This window comes from Oncorhynchus gorbuscha, linkage group LG18 (genome assembly GCF_021184085.1).
Source record: "Oncorhynchus gorbuscha isolate QuinsamMale2020 ecotype Even-year linkage group LG18, OgorEven_v1.0, whole genome shotgun sequence".
NCBI classification, from domain to species: domain Eukaryota; kingdom Metazoa; phylum Chordata; class Actinopteri; order Salmoniformes; family Salmonidae; genus Oncorhynchus; species Oncorhynchus gorbuscha.
Genome location: NC_060190.1, coordinates 23872960 through 23898630, shown reverse-complemented (window position 1 = coordinate 23898630; position 25671 = coordinate 23872960). Strand labels below are relative to the sequence as shown.

General features: G+C 42.2%; 1 protein-coding gene across 1 annotated transcript in view; it reads right to left on the bottom strand.

The window, feature by feature from the left end:
- Positions 1 to 25671, bottom strand: part of slc2a9l2 (solute carrier family 2 member 9, like 2) — a 253543-nt gene that overhangs the window by 91098 nt on the left and 136774 nt on the right. The window contains exons 10-11 of the mRNA XM_046310980.1: positions 18027 to 18128; positions 14748 to 14823 (exon numbers count right to left, since the gene is read on the bottom strand). Coding sequence (XP_046166936.1) covers positions 14748 to 14823; positions 18027 to 18128 — 178 coding nt within the window. The remainder of the gene's footprint in view (positions 1 to 14747; positions 14824 to 18026; positions 18129 to 25671) is intronic.

The following is a 25671-nucleotide window of genomic DNA, read 5'->3' as shown; positions in this document are numbered from 1 at the left end:
AGGCTCAAAAAAGCTAAAACCCACATGGTAGCAAAAACTAACTTGCAGAAATTGTTAACAAGTTAGAAATTATTTAAACACTTTGCTGTAGGCTACTATTTACTAGTTAAGAAAAATCATGTCATAACATATATTCACCTCACCCAGTATTGTAATCAAAGCTTACCAGAAAGCATGTAGTCCTTGGCTCAGACAGTGTAGTAGTGTGGGCTCAATAGCATCTCATTAGTGTGCAAGATCTTGATAATCAGCTGTGATGGAAGAATGCACTGTGCACGTAGAGGGTTGTAATTACATTTAAATGGGGATAGTTTAACCAAAATATGTCATGTTTTGTCTTATATTGTCTTGTCATTATGCTTTCCCTTCTGTTCTTTTCCCCCTGCTGGTCTTTTTAGGTTCGTTCCCTTTTTTCTCTCTCCCTCCCTCTCTCTCTTCTCTCTATTGTTCCGTTCCTGCTCCCAGCTGTTCCTATTCCCCTAATCAATCATCTAATCTTTCCACACCTGTTCCCTATCTTGTCCTCTGATTAGAGTCCCTATTTCTTCCCTTGTTTTCCGTTTCTGTCCTGTCGGATCCTTGTATATTGTTCGCCGTGCTGTGTCTTGTTTCCCTCAGATGCTGCGTGTGAGCAGGTGTCTGAGTCTGCTACGGTCGGTGCCTTCCCGAGGCAACCTACAGTTTATGGTCGAGTCTCCAGTCTGTCCTCGTCACTACGAGTGGAATTAGTTTTTTATGTTTTGTTTTCTGCTCCGATTTGTCTGGGAGTATTGCCTATTTCCTTTACTGGAATAAAGACTCTGTTTTCGCCAAGTCGCTTTTGGGTCCTCATTCACCTGCATAACAAAAATATGCCACAAGACCTAGAATTGCCATGTGTATACTACAAAAAAGAGGTTCTGTTAAAAGCTACCCTTTTTGTTGAATTTAAGCAAAATAACCCAAATTCCCGGGTTTAACTTCCCATGGAAAATTTCCAGAATAATTCTGGAAATTTACCAGAAAATTTCAAATCCTTTGCAACCCTACCCTCATATCAAATGATCTGTAAGGTCCCTCAGTCGAGCAGTGAATTTCAAACACAGATTCAACCACAAAAGACCAGGCAGGTTGTCCAATGCCTCGCAAACAAGGGCAACTATTGGTAGATGGGTAAAAAAAAACAGACACTGAATATCCCTTTAAGCATGGTGAAGTTATTAATTGCAGTTTGGATGGTGTATCAATACACCAAGTCACTACAAATATACAGGCGTCCTTCCTAACTCAATTGCCAGAGAGGAAGGAAACCGCTAAGGGATTTCACCATGAGGCCAATGGTGACTTTGAAACAGTTCTAGAGTTTAATGGCTGTGATAGCAGAAAACTAAGGCTGGTTCAACAACATTGTAGTTACTCCACAACAGTAACCTAAATGACAGAGTGAAAACATGGACGCTTGAACAGAATTAAAATATTCCAAAACATGCCTCCTGTTTGCAATAAGACACTAAAGTAAAACTGCATAAAATTGGGCAAATGAATTAACTTCATGTTCTGAATACAAAGTGTTATGTTTGGGGCAAATCTAACAACACATCAATAAGTACCACTCTTCATATTTTCAAGCATGGTGGTGGCTGTATCATGTTATGGGTATTCTTGTCATTGGCAAGGACTAGGTTGTTTTTTTCAGGATAAAAATAAACGGAATAGAGCTAAGACACTGGTAGATATTGTCCTGCTGAAAGAGTAATTTAACCTAATACCCAAGGCCAAATATTCACTGGAGCTCTTTACCAAGAAAACATTGAATGTTCATGAGTGGCATATTTACAGTTTTGACTTAAATTGGCTTTAAAATCTAAGGCAAGACTTGAAAATGGCTTTCTAGCAATGATCAACAACCAAATTGACAGAACTTAAAGAATTTTACAAATAATAATGTTCAAATATCGTTCAATCCATGCGTGCAAAGCTCTTAAACCCAGTTTCCACTGGCACTTAAAATTAGGTCCAAAGTCTCAAATGGATTTCTCAAATTTGAGCTGGGTTGAGGGAAACCTGGCCCAGCGCAGCCCAGTTTCACAACTGGTGCCATCACGATTAGAATTTGGGCTAGTGATGCCGTTACTATCCAACCACCAAGCTGATCACTGCTGAATACTGACACAATGTTTAGCTAGTTAGTCTGGGCTTGTTGCCGTTAGCTAGCACATGGACAAGCAGTACTGCAGTAATCAGCCATGACACGTATTACCATTCATCCTTCATTCATTGTTGCACTACACAATTGTATGAAAACAGTCAGCCCTCAAATGTTAACTACTTAACGTTAGCTAACGAATCAGAGTTGAAACAAGTTAGCTAACTTGTTAGCAGGAATTCTTGCTAGTTAGCCTGTATTGAAAGCTAACTAGCTACATATCCAACTTGTTGTCTGGTTTGCTTGGTTATTTAATAGCCAATGCAATGGCAAGCAAGGTAGGAATTAAGCTAGCTAGCTAGCCTGTTATGCTAGCGATGACGCTAACCATTTAGCAAGCTAGCTAACATCAGCAAGCTAAATACATGGCCCCAAGTCTGGCTGGCACTGGCAGGATGATGGGGTAACGTTAGTTACAGCATGGTGAGGCAGAATTAAATTATTCATCATCTTGTTCGCTAGCTAGCAACATTAGTGAAGCAAGCAGCAATCACATATTGGCTACCTAGCAACATGACATAATTTCTCAATTCTGTAGGCAGTGGAAATGCAATCTGAGCAAGCCCACCAAGGCCAGCCCAACCTGGGTTGACTTCAAAGTGCCAATGGAAACGGGGCTTTAGAGACTTACCCCGATAGACTCACAGCTGAAATCGCTGCCAAAGGTAAAACAAATATATATATTTTAGATCCAAATTGGTAGTTACAGTCTTGTCCCATCTCTGCACCTCCCGTACGGACTCGGGAGAGACGAAGGTCGAAAGCCATACGTCCTCCAAACACAATCCTGCCAGGCCACACTGCTTCTTGGCACACTGCTCGCTTAACCCAGAAGCCAACCACACCAGTGTGTTGAAGGAAACACCATAGAACTGGCGACCGAAATCAGCATATATGCGCCCGGCCTGCCAAAGGAGTCGCTAGAGCGTGATGGGACAAGGACATCCCGGCCGGTCAAACCCTCCCCTAAGCCAGACGACGCTGGGCCAATTGTGCACCGCCTCATGAGTCTCCCGGTGGCGGCCGGCTGCGACACAGCCCAGGATTGAACCCAGGTCTGTAGTGACGCCACTAGCACTGTGACGAAGAGTCTTAGACCGTATTGACTCAGGGTGTAAATACTTATGTAAACACTACAAAATGTGGATTAAGTCAAGGGGTATGAATACTTTCTTAAAGCACTGTACGTATTGAGCGATAGCCTACACCTGATTGGCTCAGCTGAAAGCACAAGGACTTAACGTCCATTGCAATGGATCATGGCAAAACAACTGAAGGCAGCCTATGTGATACTTCATTTTTTTGTCCAACTTTCAAATATCTGGGCCATGGTTTCCATGGTGAAGTGATTTGTTCACAGCAATGCAGCTCCTCATTTGCACAAAGCAGTCTTGAGGTCATCCCTTGCTGATGCTGCTCGCCATCTAGTATTTGGCCATTTGACAATATACTGTGTATAAAACCCATAGGCCTATATAAACATGACATACATAAAAAATATGATCAAATATTTTAATTAGTGGTCGACCGATTAATCAGAATGGCCGATTAATTAGGGCCGATTTCAGGTTTTCATAACAATCGGAAATCGATAATTTTGGACGCCAAATTTGCAGATTTCTTTTTTTTTACACATTTATTTAATCTTTATTTAACTAGGCAAGTCAGTTAAGAACACATTCTTAATTTCAATGACGGCCTAGGAACGGTGGGTTAACTGCCTTGTTCAGTGGCAGAACAACAGGTTTTTACCTTGTCAGCTCAGGGATTCAATCTTGCAACTTTACGGTTAACTAGTCCAACGCTCTAACCACCTGCCTCACGAGGAGCCCGCCTGTTACGCGAATGCAGTAAGAAGCCAAGGTAAGTGGCTAGCTAGCATTAAACTTACCAGTTACTAGTTATAACTACACATGGTTGATGATATTACTAGTTTATCTAGCATGTCCTGCATTGCATATAATCGATGCAGTGCGCATTCGTGAAAAAGGACTGTCGTTGCTCCAACGTGTACCTAACCATAAACACCAATGCCTTTCTTAAAATCAATACACAGAAGTATATATTTTTAAACCTGCATATTTAACTAAAAGAAATCCAGGTTAGCAGGCAATATTAACCAGGTGAAATTGTGTCACTTCTCTTGCATTCATTGCACCAGTATATGCAAGAGTTCGGAGCGCCTGGCTCATTGCGAACTAATTTGCCAGAATTTTAAGTAAAAATGACATAACATTGAAGGTTGTGCAATGTAACAGCAATATATTCACTGAAAGAATAAACATCTTGTTTTCGATATGAGTTTCCGGATTCAACCATATTAATGACCTACGGCTCGCATTTCTGTGTGTTATTATGTTATAATTAAGTCTATGATTTGATAGAGCAGTCTGACTGAGCGATGGTAGGCACCAGCAGGCTCATAAGCATTCATTCAAACAGCACTTTGGTGCATTTTGCCAGCAGCTCTGTTGTTTATGACTTCAAGCCTATCAACTCCCGAGATTAGGCTGGTGTAACGATGTGATGTGAAATGGCTAGCTAGTTAGCGGGTGCGTGCTAAGAGTTTCAAACGTCACTCGCTCTGAGACTTGGAGTAGTTGTTCCCCTTGCTCTGCATGGGTAACGCTGCTTCGAGGGTGGCTGTTGTCGATGTGTTCCTGGTTCGAACGAGGAGAGGTACGGAAGCTATACTGTTACACTGGCAATAAAGTGCCTATAAGAACATCCAATAGTCAAAAGTATATGAAATACAAAAGGTATAGAGAGAAATAGTCCTATAATAACTATAACCTAAAACTTCTTACCTGGGAATATTGAAGACTCATGTTAAAAGCAACCCCCAGCTTTCATATGTTCTCATGTTCTGAGCAAGGAACTTACATGTTAGCTTTCTTACATGGCACATATTGCACTTACTTTCTTTTCCAACACTTTGTATAATACATCAATAAAATCAATTTAGCCTCAAATAAATAATGAAACATGTCCAATTTGGTTTGCATTATTTAAACCAAATTGAACATGTTTCATTATTTATTTGAGGCTAAATTGATTTTATTGATGTATTATATTAAGTTCAAATAAGTGTTGATTCAGTATTGTTGTAATTGTTATTATTACAAATAAATTGTAAAAAATTGAAATCGGCTTTTTTTGGTCCTCCAATAATCGGCGTTGAAAAACATAATCGGTCGACCTCTAATTTTAATAATACATGAATAAATCTCACACCCACTGTCACGTTCATCGTAAAGAGGAGACCAAAGCGCAGCGTGATTAGAATACATTCTTCTGTTAATAAAGGAAGAACACAAAGAACACTAAAACTAACCAAAACAACAAAACGAACGTGACTCTATGAACAACGAGTGCAGCCACAAGGAATATGGCTACCTAAATATGGTCCCCAATCAGCGACAACGATAAACAGCTGCCTCTGATTGAGAATCAATCTAGGCCACCATAGACATATAAACCCCTAGACTTGAAAAAAAAAATCATACAAAAACCTTAGACAGGGTGAAAACACATATACCCACCCTCGTCACACCCTGACCTGACCAAAATAAGACAGAAAACATAGATAACTAAGGTCAGGGCGTGACACCCACCATACAAATAAAGAATAATAAGGATATGTATTCATCATGCAAAATGTACTCAGAACGTTTGTACTCTTACATGCTGACCAGACCGGACACGTCGCTTGCGCGAGCGTCGCAAATTAAATTTAGAAATCCATGTTATTCAATTATTGCACCCACTGATCGCACGCCAACGAGCGTCCGCGACACCAAGGGCTAAAATAGAACTCATTCCTATTTCTGACGCAGATCGCTCTGAAAGACCTGCCTCTCCCATGTCATTGGTTTATAGAAGCAGGTACCCACGTGGGTGACTGAAAGACGAACTGTTTTGCCGGTTGTCGTGGTAATACAATGAAAGTTTAGATGCGATCACCATATAAGTTAAATGACGAAAAAGCCTGGAAGGAGGAGAGATGACTAGAAATGATTCAGTTGGCCGTCTTTTGTGTGGATTAATTGTCGGAGTAGAGGTCCTTGTGCATTTCAGGTAAAATAACAACTCAATGTTTATATCCCAGGACAAATTAGCTAGCAACAGCAAGCTAGCTAAATAGGACAACTTAATGTTAGCTAGCAAGTGTAAGCTAACTAGCTAAATTGCCATACATGTTTAATGATTTTCGACCTGTCCCAAAATTCAGAGTTCAGAGTTTGTTTTGATATTTTAACCTGCGTGTCATGACCGAGTTTGGTGTGGGGGGCAAAATAAATGTATGCACGATAGCGCACGATGGCACAGATTCCAACAGAAAATTTGTAAATCCCTTTACAATTTCATTTTATTTTCAGAGGTAATGAATCCAACAATATTACAGTAGGCTAAATCAAATTGGCCTAAAGGAAATACATTCTGGAGGGGCCCTTTGGTAATAGTGGAGCACTAAGCAGCCCTTTCTGTACGTTTGTTTTAAGATTCAAATATCAATGTATATAATATAGCCAAATGTTTGCAACAGTTACTTAAGATTGGAAAATAGCAACAACTGCTGCCCTTTAGAGCAGTGGTATTCAAACTTTTTCAGCTGGGAACCCATTTAAATCAAAACAATTTCCAGTGACTCCCCTAACCTAAATCTTATAGAATCAATCACCCGACCTCAACCCAATTGAGATGGTTTGGGATGAGTTGGACCGCAGAGTGAAGGAAAAGCAGCCAACAAGTGCTCAGTATATGTGGGAGCTCTTTCAAAACTGTTGGAAAAGAATTCCAGGTGAAGCTGGTTGTAGAGAATGTGCAAAACTGTCATCAAGGCCAAGGGTGGCTACTTTGAAGAATCTAAAATCTACTTTGATTTGTTTACCATTTTCTTGTTTACTATATGATTCCATATGTGTTATTTAATTAATAGTTTTGATGTCTTCACTATTATTCTGCAATGCAGAAAATAGTCAAACTATAGTAAAATCCTTGAAAAAGTAGGTGTCCAAACGTTTGACTGGTACTGTAAGCATTCACACCCCTTTGCTATGACACTCCAAATTGAGCTCAGGTGCATCCAATTTCCTTCGATCATCCTTGAGATGTCTCTACAACTTTATTGAAGACCACTTACAGCCAATTCAATTGTTTGCACATGATTTAGAAAGAAACCGACCTGCCAGAGAAAAAAAAGTCAGAGGAACTATCCGTAGATCTCTGAGATAGAATTGTGATAAGGCATATATCTGGAGAAGGGTATAAGGACCTTGATGACCAAGAACCCAATGACAGAACCACAGAGTTCCTTGGCTGACAAGGACAACAGTCTCTACAGCACTGCACCAACCTGGTCTTTATGGGAGAGTTGCCAGACAGAAGTCACTCCTGAGAAAAAGGCACAAGACTGCACGCCTGGAGTTTGCAACAAGGCACGTGAAAGACTGAATTCATAAGGCAAAAGATTCTTCCATAAGAAAAATTAAAGCTGGTGTACAAAACCGAAAGTAAAAGAAACAGAACTTAAAAACGGGAACCATAGAAATAGCACACATAGAACCGATCAACCGCTTCTTAGACTTGCTTTCCATGAGCACGACAGATCTAGAACTGACATTTCTATGTGACTTTTGTTGGGTTGCGCAAAAAAGTTACATATTGCAGCTTTAAGTGTATTTACATGTGTACATATGAGCCACGCAAATGATACGTATTGTGAATGGTTACTTTGATATTTGTATATAATGATTGCATACTACAGTAATTGTTGTAGGCATTTGGCTAGCCGGTAAAACTAGCTAGCTAGCATACCATTTCACCCTAGCAGTTTTGGCTACCAAAGATAATTACAACTAACCCAATTCCTATCCTGTGGTTGTAGTTTGTTATTATTTTTAATGTCCATGGGTTTTTGTTACATTTAGCTAATAAAGCTTCTATTACCCATTCCTACAATTAGCACTATATAGCTAGACTGAATGAGATGTAGCTAACGTTATGGTTTTTGCCTACACAATGCATGGGTGTATATTCTGGTTTTGCAAACCTCAATAACTCTTCAAATGTTTGTCTTACTTTGTTTCCATAGACTGAATGAAGATAATATGCTGTGCAGTCCTGGGGACATAATGATATACTCAAATGAACATTTGACACTGTGCGAGTATCATCAAAATCAAATCGTATTATAAAATTGTATTGGTCGCGTACACATACATTGCAAATGTTAGCGCAGTGAAATGCTTATGTTTCTAGCTCCAGTGCAGAAATAACACAAAACAAATCCCCCAAAATGTAAATAATTAAGAAATATCAGAACGAGTCATGTCAGAGTCCACAATATAAATATACACTGAGTGTACCAAATATTAGGAACACCTTCCTAATATTTAGTTGCATCCCCCAGCCTCAATTTGTCTACAAAGTGTCGTAAAATGTGTTGAAAGTGTTCCACAGGGATGCTTGCCCATGTTGACTTCAATGCTTCCCACAGTTAAGTTGTCAAGTTGGCTACATGTCCTTTGGGTGGTGGACAAGTCTTGATACACACAGGAAATGATTGAGCGTGAAAAACTCAGCAGCATTTCAGATCTTGTCACAAATCAGTGAGCCTGGCACCTACTACCATACCCCATTCAAAGGCACTTAAACATTTTGTCTTGCCCCTTCACCATCTGTGAATGGCACACATACACAATCCATGTCTCAAGGCTTAAAAATCCTTCTTTAACCGTTCTCCCCATTGACTAGAATACAGTACATACAGCTGCAATAAAAAGTATGTGAACCTGGATTTCTGCATAAATTGGTCCAAAAAATGTGATCTGATCTTCCTCTAAGTCATAACAATAGACAAACAGTGGCTTAAACAAATAGCACACACACAATTGTAATTGTCTTGTCTATATTGAATACATAATTTAAACATTCACTGTGTAGGTTGGAAAAGTATGTGAACCCCTAGGCTAATGACTTCTCCAAAAGATAATTGAAGTCAGGAGTCAGCTAACCTGGAGTCCAATCAATGAGACGAGATTGGAGATGTTGGTTAGAGCTGCCCTGCATATAAAAAAACTCACAAAATGTGAGTTTGCTATTCACATGAAGCATTGCCTGATGTGAACCATGCCTCGAACAAAAAATATCTCATTAGACCTAAGATTAAGAACTGTTGACTTGCATGAAGCTGGAAATGGTTACAAAAGTATCTCTAAAAGCCTTGATATTCATCAGTCCACAGTAAGACAAATTGTCTATAAATGGAGAAATTTCAGCACTGTTGCTACTCTTCCTAGGAGTGGCTGTCCTGAAAAGATGACTGCAAGAGCACAGCGCAGATTAATCAGAGGTTAAGAAGAATCCTAGAGAGTCAGCTAAAGGCTTACAGAAATCTCTGGAACATGCTAACATCTCTGTTGACGAGTCTACGATACGTAAAACTAACGGTTTTCTTCTGGTGAAAGAGGCGGACCAAAATGCAGCGTGGTTAGTTTTGTACATCTTTAATAAAGATGAAATTACAACATCAAATCTACAAAACAAGAAACGTGAAAAAAAAACGAAACAGTCCTATCTGGTGCCACAAAGACAGGAACAATCACCCAAAAAACCCAACACCAAACAGGCTACCTAAATATGGTTCCCAATCAGAGACAATGACTAACACCTGCCTCTGATTGAGAACCATATCAGGCCAAACACAGAAACAAACAAACTAGACACACAACATAGAATGCCCAAACAGATCACACCCTGACCAAACAAAACATAGAAACATACAAAGCAAACTATGGTCAGGGTGTGACAAAAACACTAAACAAGAATAGTGTTAATGGGAGGACACCACGAAAGAAGCCACTGCTGTTCAAAAAAACATTGGGGTGAAAGAGGACCCAAAAGGAGTCTTTAATCCAGTAAAGTAAATACACTGCTGTTGAGGAAAACACGACACGACAGGGCGATACACAAACACAGCACGGTGAATTCTAGACAAGGAACAAAAAAACATTGCTCCACGTCTGAAGTTCGCAAAAGAGCACCTGGATGTTCCACAGCGCTATTGGCAAAATATTCTGTGGACAGATGAAACTACAGTTGAGTTGTTTGGAAGGAACAGACAACACTATATGTGGAGAAAAAAAAAGGCACAGCACACCAACATCAAAACCTTATCCCAACTGTAAAGTATGGTGGAGGGAGAATCATGGTTTGGGCTGCTTTGCTGCCTCAGCGCCTGGACAGCTTGCTATCATTGACGGAAAAATGTATTCCCATGTTAATAAAGACATTTTGCACGAGAAGGTAAGGCTACCTGTGCGGCAATTGAAGCTCAACAGAAGTTGAGTGATGCAACAGGACAACGACCCAAAACACAGGACAACGACCCAAAACACTGTTAAAGCCGCAGTAGTGGCTTTAAGAAAATACGCCTTCTGGATTGGCAAAGTCAGAGCCCTGACCTCAACCCAATTGAGATGTTGTGGCATGATCTCGAGAGCGGTTCACACCAGACATACCAAGAACATTGCTAAAACAATTTTGTAAAGAGGAAAGGTCCAAAATTCCTCCTGACTGTTGAGCAGGTCTGATCCGCAGCTTCAGAAAACATTTGGTTGAGGTTATTGCTGCCAAAGGAGTGTCAACCAGCTATCAAATCCAAGGGTTCACATTCTTTTTACACCCTGCACTGTGAATGTTTACACGGTGTGTTCAATAAAGACATGAAAATGTATAATTGTTTGTGTGTTATTAGATTAAGCAGACTTGTCTATTGTTGTGAATTTGTAAGTCGCTCTGGATAAGAGCGTCTGCTAAATGACTTAAATGTAAATGTAAATGTAAGATCAGATCAAATTTCATTACCAATTTATGCAGAAATCCAGGTAATTCCAAAGTGTTCACATACTTTTTCTTGCCACTGTATGTAGTGGGTAAAACAGTATGTAAACGTTATTAAAGTGACCTGTGTTCATTGACTATGTACATAGAGCAGCATCTCTAAGGTGCAGGGTAGAGTACTGGGTGATTGCCTGCTCGTAACTGTGACTGAGTTCAGGACAGAGCACTGGGAGGAGGCCAGTGGTGAATATTTAACAATCTGTCTCTCGTTCCCAACTTGGAAGCACCTGTGGTGTCTCAGCCTTTTAGATGGTAGTGGGGTGAACAGGCCATGGCTCGGGTAGCTGAGGACCTTGATGATATTCTTGGCCTTCATGTGACACCGGGATGTACTATAGGGCAGGCAGTGTGCCCCCGGTAATGCGTTGGGCAGACCGCACCACCCTCTGGAGAGCACTGCAGTTGCGGACGGTGCAATTGCTGTACCAGGCGGTGATACAGCCCGACAGAATGCTCGCAATCGTGCATCTGTAGAAGTTTGTGAGAGTTTCAGGGACCAAGCCAAATTTCTTCAGCCTCCTGAATTTGAAGATGTGCTGTTGCGCCTTCTTCACCACACTGTCTGGATGGGCCATATAAGGCTGTCAGTGATGTGCACGCCAAGCAACTTGAAGCTTTTCACCAGTGATTGAAATACCTTCAAACTCAGTGCCTCTTTGCTTGACATCATGGGAAAATCAAAAGAAAATCGGCCAAGACCTCAGAGAAAAAATGTACACCTTTGGGAGCAATTTCCAAATGCCTGAAGGTACCACGTTCATCTGTACAAACAATAGTACGCAAGTATAAACACCATGGGACCACGCAGCCGACATACCGCTCAGGAAGGTGACGTGTTCTGTCACCTAAAGATTAACGTACTTTGGTGTGAAAAGTGCAAATCAATCCCAGAACAACAGCAAAGGACCTGTGAAGATGCTATGGTACAAAAGTATATACAGTGAGGGAAATAAGTATTTGATCCCCTGCTAATTTTGTACGTTTGCCCACTGACAAAGAAATGAAATGAACTGCAAAGTAGGCTTACCTGGCAGAAGTATATCATAAGTAAGTATATCATTTGTATTTACTATTTGTTATTTGCAAACTTTACCATGAAATGAGCAGCAGCAGTACAGAACCACTGCTTTACCAGTACATTCCTCACTCGCTAGATGCACAATTAAAAGGGATTTACACCAAAACAAAGTCTACATTTGTTTGTTATCTTTCAGACCCCCAAAAATTGTCTTCTGAACTGATTTAAGCATTGACATGGACTCAAATGACATCCAATAAAAACAATTCACTATGACCAATTGTAATGTTGAGAGTGAAAAGAAGAAAAATGTAACCAGGAAAAAATAAACAGATTTTTTTTTTATAGGGCCGCCCTTAAGAGTTGTTTATTAACCACTATTTTCCCAGGTTTATTGACAGAGAATATAGTGCACTACTTTCTCTTTTACACTAACGACCTGGGAAGAATTGCAGGGGAGAGAAGAGAAATGTGTAGCTCACAACATGTTTAATTGAGAACTATCTTGCGATGCAAAGAAATGCATTATCCCCTTCTACAGGATGGCTATTCCCACCTGTGTTTTGGGGGTGATTATTTTCTGTTTTAGTGTTTTGGATTTAGTTTATTTTCACGTTGTTATTTTGTATTTTCAGTGTTCAGTAAAATAAATCATCATGAACACATACCACGCTGCGCATTGGTCCGACATTTCATACTCCTCGTCAGAGGAGGACGAAGAATTCCGTTATAGGAGGGCTCTGTATAGCTCCGCATTTTTAATAGTAAAAATAAAGAAAAAGTTGTGTCAAGTTGGCCCGTAGTGGATTTCTACTCCGAATAGCTCGTTCCATCTTATCCAACAGATACTCAATTGGATTGAAATCTGGTGACTGGGCAGACCACTGCAGTAAGCTGAATTCACTGTCATGTTCATGGAACCATTCCTGGATAATCCTTGGCATTGGGCATTATACTGCTGAAAAAATATATTTGTCGATGGAAACACTGCTGACAAAGGGATGCACCTGATCGGCAATGATGTTCGGATATGCTGTGGCATTTAAACCTTGCTCCACTTTTATCAAGGGGCCCAATGTGGGCCATGAAAACACAACCGACACCATCACACTGCAATATTGCCTGCAATATTGACACGTGGCATGAGAGATGCATGTACTCATGTGGTTTTCTCCATACCCTAGTCCTCCCAACAGCATGAAACAGCAGGAATTGGGATTAAAACCAGGCAATGTTTTTCCAATTCTCCAGCATCTAGTGTTTTTGTTATTTAGCCCACTGCAAGCAGTTTCTTTTTACCCAGTTTGTGTCAAGGTACGACGAGTTGTGATTTCCTTTATGGGCACCAATGTTGTACTTGGACTCGTCTGTGGAGCTCGTCTGTTGCTCTGCACAATTCGTGTCAGCCTCCTTTGTCTTCTTTCATCAATGACCCGTTTTTCGACCACTGTCTGTCCTGCCAATGGCTGGATGTCCTTTGGGTGGTGGACCATTCTTGATACACACGGGAAAATGTTGAGCATGAAAAACCCAGCAGCCAGCACACTTTTGTTATTGACCAAATACTTATTTTCCACCATAATTTGCAAATAAATTCATTAAAAATCCTACAATGTGATTTTCTGGATTCCCCCTCTCATTTTGTCTGTCATAGTTAAAGTGTACCTATGATGACAATTACAGGCCTCTCTCATCTTTTTAAGTGGGAGAACTTGCACAATTGGTGGCTGACTAAATATTTTTTTGCCCCACTATAAATGCTCGGTAACAGGCTACCTTTGAAACTTTGCACACACCTCCAATCGTGCACCTCCATTGAGCGCATGCGATACCATATGCATAGCATGCGCTAAAAATAACAGCAAAGCCAAGGGTTGCCTGCTAATTGATGTGCTAATATATTGCAGCACCTGCCATGGTGACTCTTCTCACTGGCGGTCTTATATATATATATATATATATATATATATGCCATTTAGCAGACGCTTTTATCCAAAGCGACTTACAGTCATGTGTGCATACATTCTACGTATGGGTGGTCCCAGGTATCGAACCCACTACCCTGGCGTTACAAGCGCCATGCTCTACCAACTGAGCTACAGAGGACCACCAGAACTACAGACAAAGCAGGCACTAGTCACAGAAGCAGAGGTGTACGTAAAAACCATGTTAACAGTTGACATGCATTCACAAGCTGCTCTTTGGGTGTTGGTGTGTTGTATTATTTTTCCAAGAGTATGTGTGTTCTCATCTTGCTTTTATTCTGTCTCGAATAAATATTTCACTCAGAGGGTTTTATTCAGTTTGTCATCTCCGATAAAGGAATGCTAACGAAAGACGTTAACGTATCCCGTTGGCATCTGTTCATTTTTCTACACCGCCCCCTGCCCTTCCCTCCGGGCTCTGAGGCTTGGTCAATCTCTTAAGGTTTGTCTTTCAGAATTACCTCCTCTCTCGGCTTGGCTCCGCCAAATATGGCAGAGTTGGGGTTGGCAACTTGGTTTAGCGGAGCAGCCACCGTCTTACTCATCCAATATGTTTAAGTACACTGGAACGCCTTCCAAGAGTAGTGACTATGGCAATTAGTACTGAGAGAGAGCGAGAGCACGAGAGAGAGAGAACCCAAATCTGTAGCTTTACCTGGACCGGAGCAGAAGGAGGCAATTACAGCCAAAATACAGGTGAAACTGAGATAGGGCATCCATGTATATTGGTCCTGTAAGAGAGAAAGAGAAAGTAAGGGAGCAGCATTATCTGTATACTTCATTTAGAGTCTGTATACTTCATTTAGAATAAGTATTTCAGTTTTATATCTATAAACAGTGCACCCATTTCAAAGTTCTAATGTTCAGAGTAAAGTTTTACTCTGTTTGTACATTTTGGTGTATTCCAATGTTGGGGTTAGTGAGACGAGCTGCAGTATTGCGTCTCAACCATGGCTTTCGAGTGTCAGGAGTCAAACAAAACAGACACTCAATATGGATGACATGACGGACTGTTGAATAAACACAGCTGGTTGACGAATGTAAAAGTTGAATAGATACTGGTTGTGAGTGAAAGTGATACTGTGTAGTTATGCACTGTTGGCACGCCCTTACAAAAAAAGTTAGGACTATTTTTTTCACGAGTCAGACACATGGTTTTCAGACGTGTGAAGTTTCAAAAGTACATTTTTCAAATTGTTTTAAAACATTTTCCTACGTGTATTTTTCACCACATCCAGTTACATCTGGTCTCCCATCGAGGGACCAACCAGGACTAACCCTGCTTAGCTTCAAATGCCAGCAGTGGAACGCAGGATGCTATCGTGTTGGAATGAATGTGGCAATAAGATAACAAAAAAAGTAAAATTGCAATAAAGAGGGAGGCATTTATTTAATTTTGTTATCATAACCAATTATTAATTGAAAACATTTCGTTTTTTTTTTGGGGGTGAAAAATGATTTCAATGTAATATTTTGTTTTGCTCTCAATACTTTTGGGTTAACATTATGCTTTCAATTGTATTATTTCTTTTGTAATACAAAAAAGGTTGTTCTTGAAGTTTTGATTGATATTATTGACACAAAAGTAAATCTCTCACTAGAGGATTGCACCATATTGATTGCACTGTTGATCTATTAAAAGGTGTTTAAAGTGGTAAAACTTCATTAAAACATGAACCACGTAGGGCCTCCCGGGTAGCTGTGCCACCAGAGATTCTGGGTTCGAGCCCAAGCTCTGTCGCAGCCGGGAGGTCCATGGGGCGACGCACAATTGGCTAGCGTCGTCCGGGTTAGGGAGGGTTTGGCCGGTAGGGATATCCTTGTCTCATCGCGCACTAGTGACTCCTGTGACGGGCCGGGCGCAGTGCACACTGACCAGGTCGCTAGGTGTACGGTGTTTCCTCCGACACATTGGTGCGGCTGGCTTCCGGGTTGGATGCACACTGTTAAGAAGCAGTGAGGCTTGGTTGGGTTGTGTTTCGGAGGACGCATGTTTTTCGACCTTCGTCTCTCCCAAACCTGTATGGAAGTTGTAGCGATGAGACAAGACAGTAACTACTAACAATTGGATACCATAAAATTGGGGGGAGAAAAAAAACACATGAACCATGTGTTCACCCCAACACAGTTTTGGTACAAAGCAGAGGCATGGGGCTGGAGAAATGCAACCACTCAAATCCATAGACTATTGTTTTAACCATGTTTTTAGGATACACCGTGTTTGTTTACATTTCATTTGTTTGCAAACATTGAAGTAAATGTGGAGTTTCTTACAAGTGAAACTACAAAATAGATTTTCACAAATCACATGTGAGGTGAAAACAACATGTTTATTCTCCTCACAAGTGAAAATGTGGTGTTAACATGTAAACTCTGAATTTAATACATGAAAACAAGGTTTCACATATGATATTTAAACTCAACGTGTCAAAACTGCTATTTCACATCTGAAACTGCAAATTCGACATGTGCTTTTTTGTAAGGGTGGCTGGAACCCAAGTCTTCAGAATAAGTGGCCAGAACTAACCCTTTTTAAACTCCACTGGACAAAAATAGAGAAACGCAACGTAAAGTGTTGGTCTCATGTTCATGAGCTGAAATAAAAGATCACAGAATTTTTTCATATGCACATAAAGCATATTTCTTTCACATTTTGAGCACAAATTTGTTTAAAATCCATGCTAGTGAGCATTTCCCCTTTGCCAAGATAATCAATTCACCTGACAGGTGTGGCATATCAAGAAGCTGATTAAACAGCATGATCTTTACACAGGTGCACCTTGAAGTGGGAATCATAAAAGGCAACTAAAAAATGTGCAGTTTTGTCACAACAAAATGCCACAGATGTCTCAAGTTTTGTGGGAGCGTGTGATTGGCATGCTGACTGATGGAATTGTCCATCAGAGCTGTTTCCAGATAATTTAATGTTAATTCCTCTACCAGCAGGCGCCTCCAACATCGTTTTAGAGAATTTGGCAGTATGTCTAACAGGCCTCAAAAACGCTGATCACGTGTAACCACGCCAGCCTAGGAATACTAAAGTATTCAGACCAAGACTTTTCCACATTCTGTTACATTAAAGCCTTATTTTTAAATGTATTCATTGTTTTTTTCTGAAATATCTTATTGATATAAGTATTCAGACCTTTTACTGCAGAAATGTTTTGGAACCTTTCCCCAGATCTGTGCCTCAATACAATCCTGTCTCAGAGCTCTACGGACAATTCCTTCGACCACATGACTTGGTTTTTGCTCTGACATGCACTGCCAATTGTGGGACCTTACAGGTGCATGCCCTTCCAAATCACGTCCAATCACTTGAATTTACCACAGGTGGACTCCAAGTTGTAGAAACATCTCAAGGATGATCAATCGAAACAGGATGCACCTAAGTTCAATTTCGAGTCTCATAGCAAAGGGTCTGAATACTTCTGTAAATAAGGTATCCGTTTATTATATATAATACATTTGCAAACATTTCTAAAAACCTGTTGTTACTTTGTCATTACAGGATATTGTGTGTAAATTGATGAGGAAAAACATGTATTCTATATATTTTAGAATAAGGCTGTAACGTAACAAATGATTCTTATTATTTTTTATTGGTGGATATGGCATCTTGGGGGAAAACAACTCTTAATATTTACTTGGTTATCATTTTTAGAACCTCCATATTGGTTCCAAAAACACCTATTGCATGATATCAAGAGGTTATATTCCAGGGCATTTATGAAACTGTCAGAAATCAAGGCTTGTAGCAGGTGTTTTGCATTTCTTTGGGAATTTTAACAGCCCAAGGACAACAATGTCACTCTGGATTCATGACTTCATTGTATTCCAGTCTTAATAAAAGACAGCAACCTGTTCACTGATGCGGTTGACATGTAGACATGACTAAGAGGAGTGTGTTGCACAGTGGATAGGCTGCACTGACCTGGAAATTGAGAAACACAGTGAGAAGGCCAAAGAAGAAGGCCATGGCGCTGAAGCCGAAGATGAGGAGGGGTCTTCTGCCGATGCGCTCAATCACAAGGCCCTGGGGGAGAGAGAATGGGGGAAAAAAACACTGGAACAGTGAGGAACTAGCAGGACTTGTCCAATTGAACACTCATTCTAATTCTCTATTGCAAAACATATTTTTTTAATTACTTGTAGTCTGTCCTAATTAAACAAAACCTAGCATTGGCATTATTTCATACAATTTTCCACTGTCAATCTAGTACTGGCATAGCATAGACAGGTTTTTTTCTCCGGTGAATATATTTCTACCAGTTATTGTGTGTGTTAATATTGTGTTCTGTGGTAATAGTTGTGGTATAGGGGATAATAAACTCTAGGGGTTGAGACTAGAGTTTGCGACCAGAGATCGAAACCCTCTCCCAGAAGCTTAGACAAAGCCCAGGATATTTCCATTCCCAATATGGGGACGAGCATCTGAGCATGAAAGTATTCATAGCACGACCACCACCTATCCCATGCAGTCGGATTCTGCAATGTCGTTCAAGGGTCACTGGTTACTTTAAAGCAACGCCCCAGGGGTCCCTGGGTGGAAAGAGAGAGACGAGAGAATGTGGACTTGTTCTGTGGATGAGATAGTATCGTCAGTGCTGAAATAAGGCAAACAATGAAAGCCCGAAGTGGGCGGTTCAAGGACAATTGAAATAAATGTATTACTCCCTAATCTATGGATATCACATGACTGGGAATACAGATGTGCACCTGTTGGTCACAGATACCTTTAAAAAAAAAGGTAAGGGCGTGGATTAGAAAACCAGTCAGTATGTGGTGTGACCACCATTTGACTAATGCAGCGCAACATATCCCACTTGCATAGAATTAATCAGGCTGATGACTGTGGCCTGTGGAATGTTATCCCACTCCTCTTCAATGGCTGTGCGTAGTTGAAGGATATTGTTGGGAACTGAAACACGTTGATCCAGAGCATCCTAAACATGCTCAATGGGTGACATGCCTGGTGAGTATGCAGTCCATGAAAGAACATGGACATTTTGAGCTTCAGGAATTGTGTACAGATCTTTGCGACATGGGGCCGTGCGTGCATTATCATGCAAAAACATGAGGTAATGACGGAGGATGAATGGTACAACAATGGGCCTCAGGATCTTGTCACTGTATCTCTGTACATTCAAATTGCCATCGATAAAATGCAATTGTGTTTGTTGTCCATAGCTTATGCCTGGCAACAGCTCTAGTGGACATTCCTGAAGTCAGCATGCCAATTGCACATGTGGCATTGTGTTATGTGGCAAAATGGCACATTTTAGCACATTATTTCCGGTTCCGGTTGGAGCGAGTGGTCGCATCTGCACTTCGCTCCCACGGGTAGTATAGTATAACTTTTTCATTATATTTCATTATAGCACAACGGTTTGATTTGTCTAATCTTAGCAATTTCTTCTCAGCTAGCTACATAGCCGTCTTTGTATCAAAGATAATTGCGTAATTATCGTATTTCGCCGTCCTAACGTAGTCTTCACTGGCCAGCTAGCTAACGTCCACTGATTAGCTGCACTGGAGAAACTATTACACTCAACTGAACGACTTGATTAGTGTAGTGTTAGCTAGCTACATAGCTGTCTTTGCTGTCTTCGTATCATCGTATCCAAGATAATTGTGTTGTTTAGGTTTAGAGTGTGTAGTCTTAGAGTGATTATCTTAATTTACCGAGGTTAGCTAGCCAGCTATTTGTTGTCCTTAACGTAGGTGACTCTGCTAGCTAGCCAACGCTAGCCAACGTCTTCTGTATAGAACTCAACAACCCGGTCGCATTCACAGGTAGTATCACATTTTCACTTCATTTCATTACAGTACAACGGTTTGATTTGTTTGATCGTAGCTAGCTACATAGCTAGCTACATAGCCGTCTTTGTATCAAAGATAATTGTGTAGTCTAGAGCGATTTTCTAGGTTCGCTAGCCAGCTATTGTCGTTCTTTTAACGCAACGTAACGTAAACAACACTGCTAGGTAGCCAGCTAGCCCCCGAATAGCAACACTGCAGAAACTATTACACTCAACGGAACGACTTGATTAGTGTAGTGTCAACAACGCACCCACTGCCAGCTGGCCTACTTCAGCAGTACTGTATCATTTTAATCATTTTAGTCAATAAGATTCTTGCTACGTAGCTTAACTTTCTGAACATTCGAGACGTGTAGTCCACTTGTCATTCCAATCTCCTTTGCATTAGCGTAGCCTCTTCTGTAGCCTGTCAACTATGTGTCTGTTTATCCCTGTTCTCTCCTCTCTGCACAGACCATACAAACGCTCCACACCGCGTGGCCGCGGCCACCCTACTCTGGTGGTCCCAGCGCGCACGACCCACGTGGAGTTCCAGGTCTCCGGTAGCCTCTGGAACTGCCAATCTGCGGTCAACAAGGCAGAGTTCATCTCAGCCTATGCCTCCCTCCAGTCCCTCGACTTCTTGGCACTGACGGAAACATGGATCACCACAGACAACACTGCTACTCCTACTGCTCTCTCTTCGTCCGCCCACGTGTTCTCGCACACCCCGAGAGCGTCTGGTCAGCGGGGTGGTGGCACCGGGATCCTCATCTCTCCCAAGTGGTCATTCTCTCTTTCTCCCCTTACCCATCTGTCTATCGCCTCCTTTGAATTCCATGCTGTCACAGTTACTAGCCCTTTCAAGCTTAACATCCTTATCATTTATCGCCCTCCAGGTTCCCTCGGAGAGTTCATCAATGAGCTTGATGCCTTGATAAGCTCCTTTCCTGAGGACGGCTCACCTCTCACAGTTCTGGGCGACTTTAACCTCCCCACGTCTACCTTTGACTCTTTCCTCTCTGCCTCCTTCTTTCCACTCCTCTCCTCTTTTGACCTCACCCTCTCACCTTCCCCCCTACTCACAAGGCAGGCAATACGCTCGACCTCATCTTTACTAGATGCTGTTCTTCCACTAACCTCATTGCAACTCCCCTCCAAGTCTCCGACCACTACCTTGTATCCTTTTCCCTCTCGCTCTCATCCAACACCTCCCACACTGCCCCTACTCGGATGGTATCGCGCCGTCCCAACCTTCGCTCTCTCTCCCCCGCTACTCTCTCCTCTTCCATCCTATCATCTCTTCCCTCCGCTCAAACCTTCTCCCACCTATCTCCTGATTCTGCCTCCTCAACCCTCCTCTCCTCCCTCTCTGCATCCCTTGACTCTCTATGTCCCCTATCCTCCAGGCCGGCTCAGTCCTCCCTCCCGCTCCGTGGCTCGATGACTCATTGCGAGCTCACAGAACAGGGCTCCGGGCAGCCGAGCGGAAATGGAGGAAAACTCGCCTCCCTGCGGACCTGGCATCCTTTCACTCCCTCCTCTCTACATTTTCCTCCTCTGTCTCTGCTGCTAAAGCCACTTTCTACCACGCTAAATTCCAAGCATCTGCCTCTAACCCTAGGAAGCTCTTTGCCACCTTCTCCTCCCTCCTGAATCCTCCTCCCCCTCCCCCCCCTCCTCCCTCTCTGCAGATGACTTCGTCAACCATTTTGAAAAGAAGGTCGACGACATCCGATCCTTGTTTGCTAAGTCAAACGACACCGCTGGTTCTGCTCACACTGCCCTACCCTGTGCTCTGACCTCTTTCTCCCCTCTCTCTCCAGATGAAATCTCGCGTCTTGTGACGGCCGGCCGCCCAACAACCTGCCCGCTTGACCCTATCCCCTCCTCTCTTCTCCAGACCATTTCCGGAGACCTTCTCCCTTACCTCACCTCGCTCATCAACTCATCCCTGACCGCTGGCTACGTCCCTTCCGTCTTCAAGAGAGCGAGAGTTGCACCCCTTCTGAAAAAACCTACACTCGATCCCTCCGATGTCAACAATTACAGACCAGTATCCCTTCTTTCTTTTCTCTCCAAAACTCTTGAACGTGCCGTCCTTGGCCAGCTCTCCCGCTATCTCTCTCTGAATGACCTTCTTGATCCAAATCAGTCAGGTTTCAAGACTAGTCATTCAACTGAGACTGCTCTCCTCTGTATCACGGAGGCGCTCCGCACTGCTAAAGCTAACTCTCTCTCCTCTGCTCTCATCCTTCTAGATCTATCGGCTGCCTTCGATACTGTGAACCATCAGGTCCTCCTCTCCACCCTCTCCGAGTTGGGCATCTCCGGCGCGGCCCACGCTTGGATTGCGTCCTACCTGACAGGTCGCTCCTACCAGGTGGCGTGGCGAGAATCTGTCTCCTCACCACGCGCTCTCACCACTGGTGTCCCCCAGGGCTCTGTTCTTGGCCCTCTCCTATTCTCGCTATACACCAAGTCACTTGGCTCTGTCATAACCTCACATGGTCTCTCTTATCATTGCTATGCAGACGACACACAATTAATCTTCTCCTTTCCCCCTTCTGATGACCAGGTGGCGAATCGCATCTCTGCATGTCTGGCAGACATATCAGTGTGGATGACGGATCACCACCTCAAGCTGAACCTCGGCAAGACGGAGCTGCTCTTCCTCCCGGGGAAGGACTGCCCGTTCCATGATCTCGCCATCACGGTTGACAACTCCATTGTGTCCTCCTCCCAGAGCGCCAAGAACCTTGGCGTGATCCTGGACAACACCCTGTCGTTCTCAACCAACATCAAGGCGGTGGCCCGTTCCTGTAGGTTCATGCTCTACAACATCCGCAGAGTACGACCCTGCCTCACACAGGAAGCGGCGCAGGTCCTAATACAGGCACTTGTCATCTCCCGTCTGGATTACTGCAACTCGCTGTTGGCTGGGCTCCCTGCCTGTGCCATTAAACCCCTTCAACTCATCCAGAACGCCGCAGCCCGTCTGGTGTTCAACCTTCCCAAGTTCTCTCACGTCACCCCGCTCCTCCGTTCTCTCCACTGGCTTCCAGTTGAAGCTCGCATCCGCTACAAGACCATGGTGCTTGCCTACGGAGCTGTGAGGGGAACGGCACCTCAGTACCTCCAGGCTCTGATCAGGCCCTACACCCAAACAAGGGCACTGCGTTCATCCACCTCTGGCCTGCTCGCCTCCCTACCACTGAGGAAGTACAGCTCCCGCTCAGCCCAGTCAAAACTGTTCGCAGCCCTGGCCCCCCAATGGTGGAACAAACTCCCTCACGACGCCAGGACAGCGGAGTCAATCACCACCTTCCGGAGACACCTGAAACCCCACCTCTTTAAGGAATACCTAGGATAGGATAAGTATTCCCTCTCACCCCCCCCCCCTTAAGTTTTAGATGCACTATTGTAAAGTGACTGCTCCACTGGATGTCATAAGGTGAATGCACCAATTTGTAAGTCGCTCTGGATAAGAGCGTCTGCTAAATGACTTAAATGTAATGTAAATGTAGAGTGGCCTTTTATTTACAAGATGCACCTGTGTAATGAGCATGCTGATTAATCAGCTTCTTGATATGTAACACCTGTCAGGTGGATGGATTATCTTGGCAAAGGAAAAATGCTTACTAACATGAATGAAAACAAAAAACAAAAAATAAATTAGCTTTTTGTGCATATGAAACATTTCTGGGATATTTCATTTCAACCCATGAAACATGGATACAACACTTTACATGTTGAGTTTATATTTTTGTTCAGTAGTTTAGTTTGTTTATTAATTCAACCATTTAGAAAAACAAGCACACAACTTGAAAAAGCCATTACATGCACAGTAAAATCATCAAAGATAACGCACAAAGTCTGGGACAGTTGAAGTCAGAAGTTTAAATACACTTAGGTTGGAGTCATTATAACTCATTTTTCAACCACTCCACAAATTATAGGTTTGGCAAGTCGGTTAGGACATCTACTTTGTCATCTACAAGTCATTTTTCCAACAATTGTTTAAAGACAGATTATTTCACTTATAATTCACTGTATCACAATTCCAGTGGGTCAGAAGTCTACATACACTAAGTTAGAAAATTCCAGAAAATTATATCATGGCTTTAGAAGCTGCTGATAAGCTAATTGACATAATTTGAGTCAATTGGAGGTGTACCTGTGGACTTTTTTCAAGGCCTACCTTCAAACTCAGTGCCTCTTTGCTTGACATCATGGGAAAATCTAAAGAAATCAACCAAGACCTCAGAACCTCCACAAGTCTGATTCATCTTTGGGAGCAATTTCCAAACTACTGAAGGTACCACATTCATCTGTACAAACAATAGTACCCAAGTATAAACACCATGGGACCACGCAGCCTTCATTATCGCTCAGAAAAGAGATGTGTAATGTCTCCTAGAGATGAACATACTTTGGTGTGAAAAGTGCAAATCAATCCCAGAACAACAGCAAAGGACCTTGTGAAACAGGTACAAAAGTATCTATATCCACAGTAAAACGAGTCCTATATCGACATAACCTGAAAGGCCGTTCAGCAAGGAAGAAACAACTGCTCCAAAACCTCCATAAAAAAGCCAGACTATGGATTGCACATGGGGACAAAGATCGTACATTTTGGAGAAATGTCCTCTGGTCTGATGAAACAAAAATATAACTGTTTGGCCAAAATGACCATTGTTATGTTTGGAGGAAAAAGGGGGAGGCTTGCAAGCCGAAGAACACCATCCCAACCGTGAAACACAGGGGTGGCAGCATCATGCTGTGGGGGTGCTTTGCTGCAGGAGGGACTGGTGTACTTAACAAAATACATGGCATCATGAGGTAGGAAAATTATGTGGATATATTGAAGCAACATCTCAAGACATCAGTCAGGAAGTTAAAGCTTGGTCGCAAATGGGTCTTCCAAATGGACAATGACCCCAAGCATACTTCCAAACTTATGGCAAAATGGCTTAAGGACAACAACGTCAAGGTATTGGAGTGGCCATCACAAAGCCTTGACCTCACACCTATAGTCAATTTGTGGGCAGAACTGAAAAAGCGTGTGCGTGCAAGGAGGCCAACTAACCTGACTCAGTTACACCAGCTCTGTCAGGAGGAATGGGCCAAGATTCACCCAACTTATTGTGGGAAGATTGTGGAAGGCTACCCAAAATGTTTGACCCAAGTTAAACAAGTTAAAGGCAATGCTACCAAATACTAATTGAATGTATGTAAAGTTCTGATCCACTGAGAATGAGTTGAAAGAAATGAAAGCTGAAATAAATCATTCTCTCTACTATTATTCTGACATTTCACATTCTTAAAATAAAGTGGTGATCCTAACTGACCTAAGACAGGGAATTATTACTCAGATTAAATGTCAGGAATTGTGAAAAATGGAGTTTAAATGTATTTGGCTAAGATGTATGTAAACTTCTGACTTCAACTGTATTTCCATTGTGGTCCTCTTGAGACAAGATGGCTAGGCAAGATCGAACACAGTTAAACACAGTATAGCATTGAGAAATAGTGGACATTCACATGTGATCACGTGTGTTTGTTGAAAAGCAGATTGTGTATAAATGCTTGGGGTGTGTACGTGTGTCAGTGCATGTATGTTTGTTGAGTAGTGAGGTGTGTTCTGTGTCTGTGTGCAAACACGCGTGAGAGCATGTGTATTTGTAGACAAATGTGGTCAGTGCTGTGTGTGAGCGTCCATACGCCCTGAAATGGGAGTCTGTGAGTGTGTGTGGTTTGTAGAAAAGCAGGGTTTGG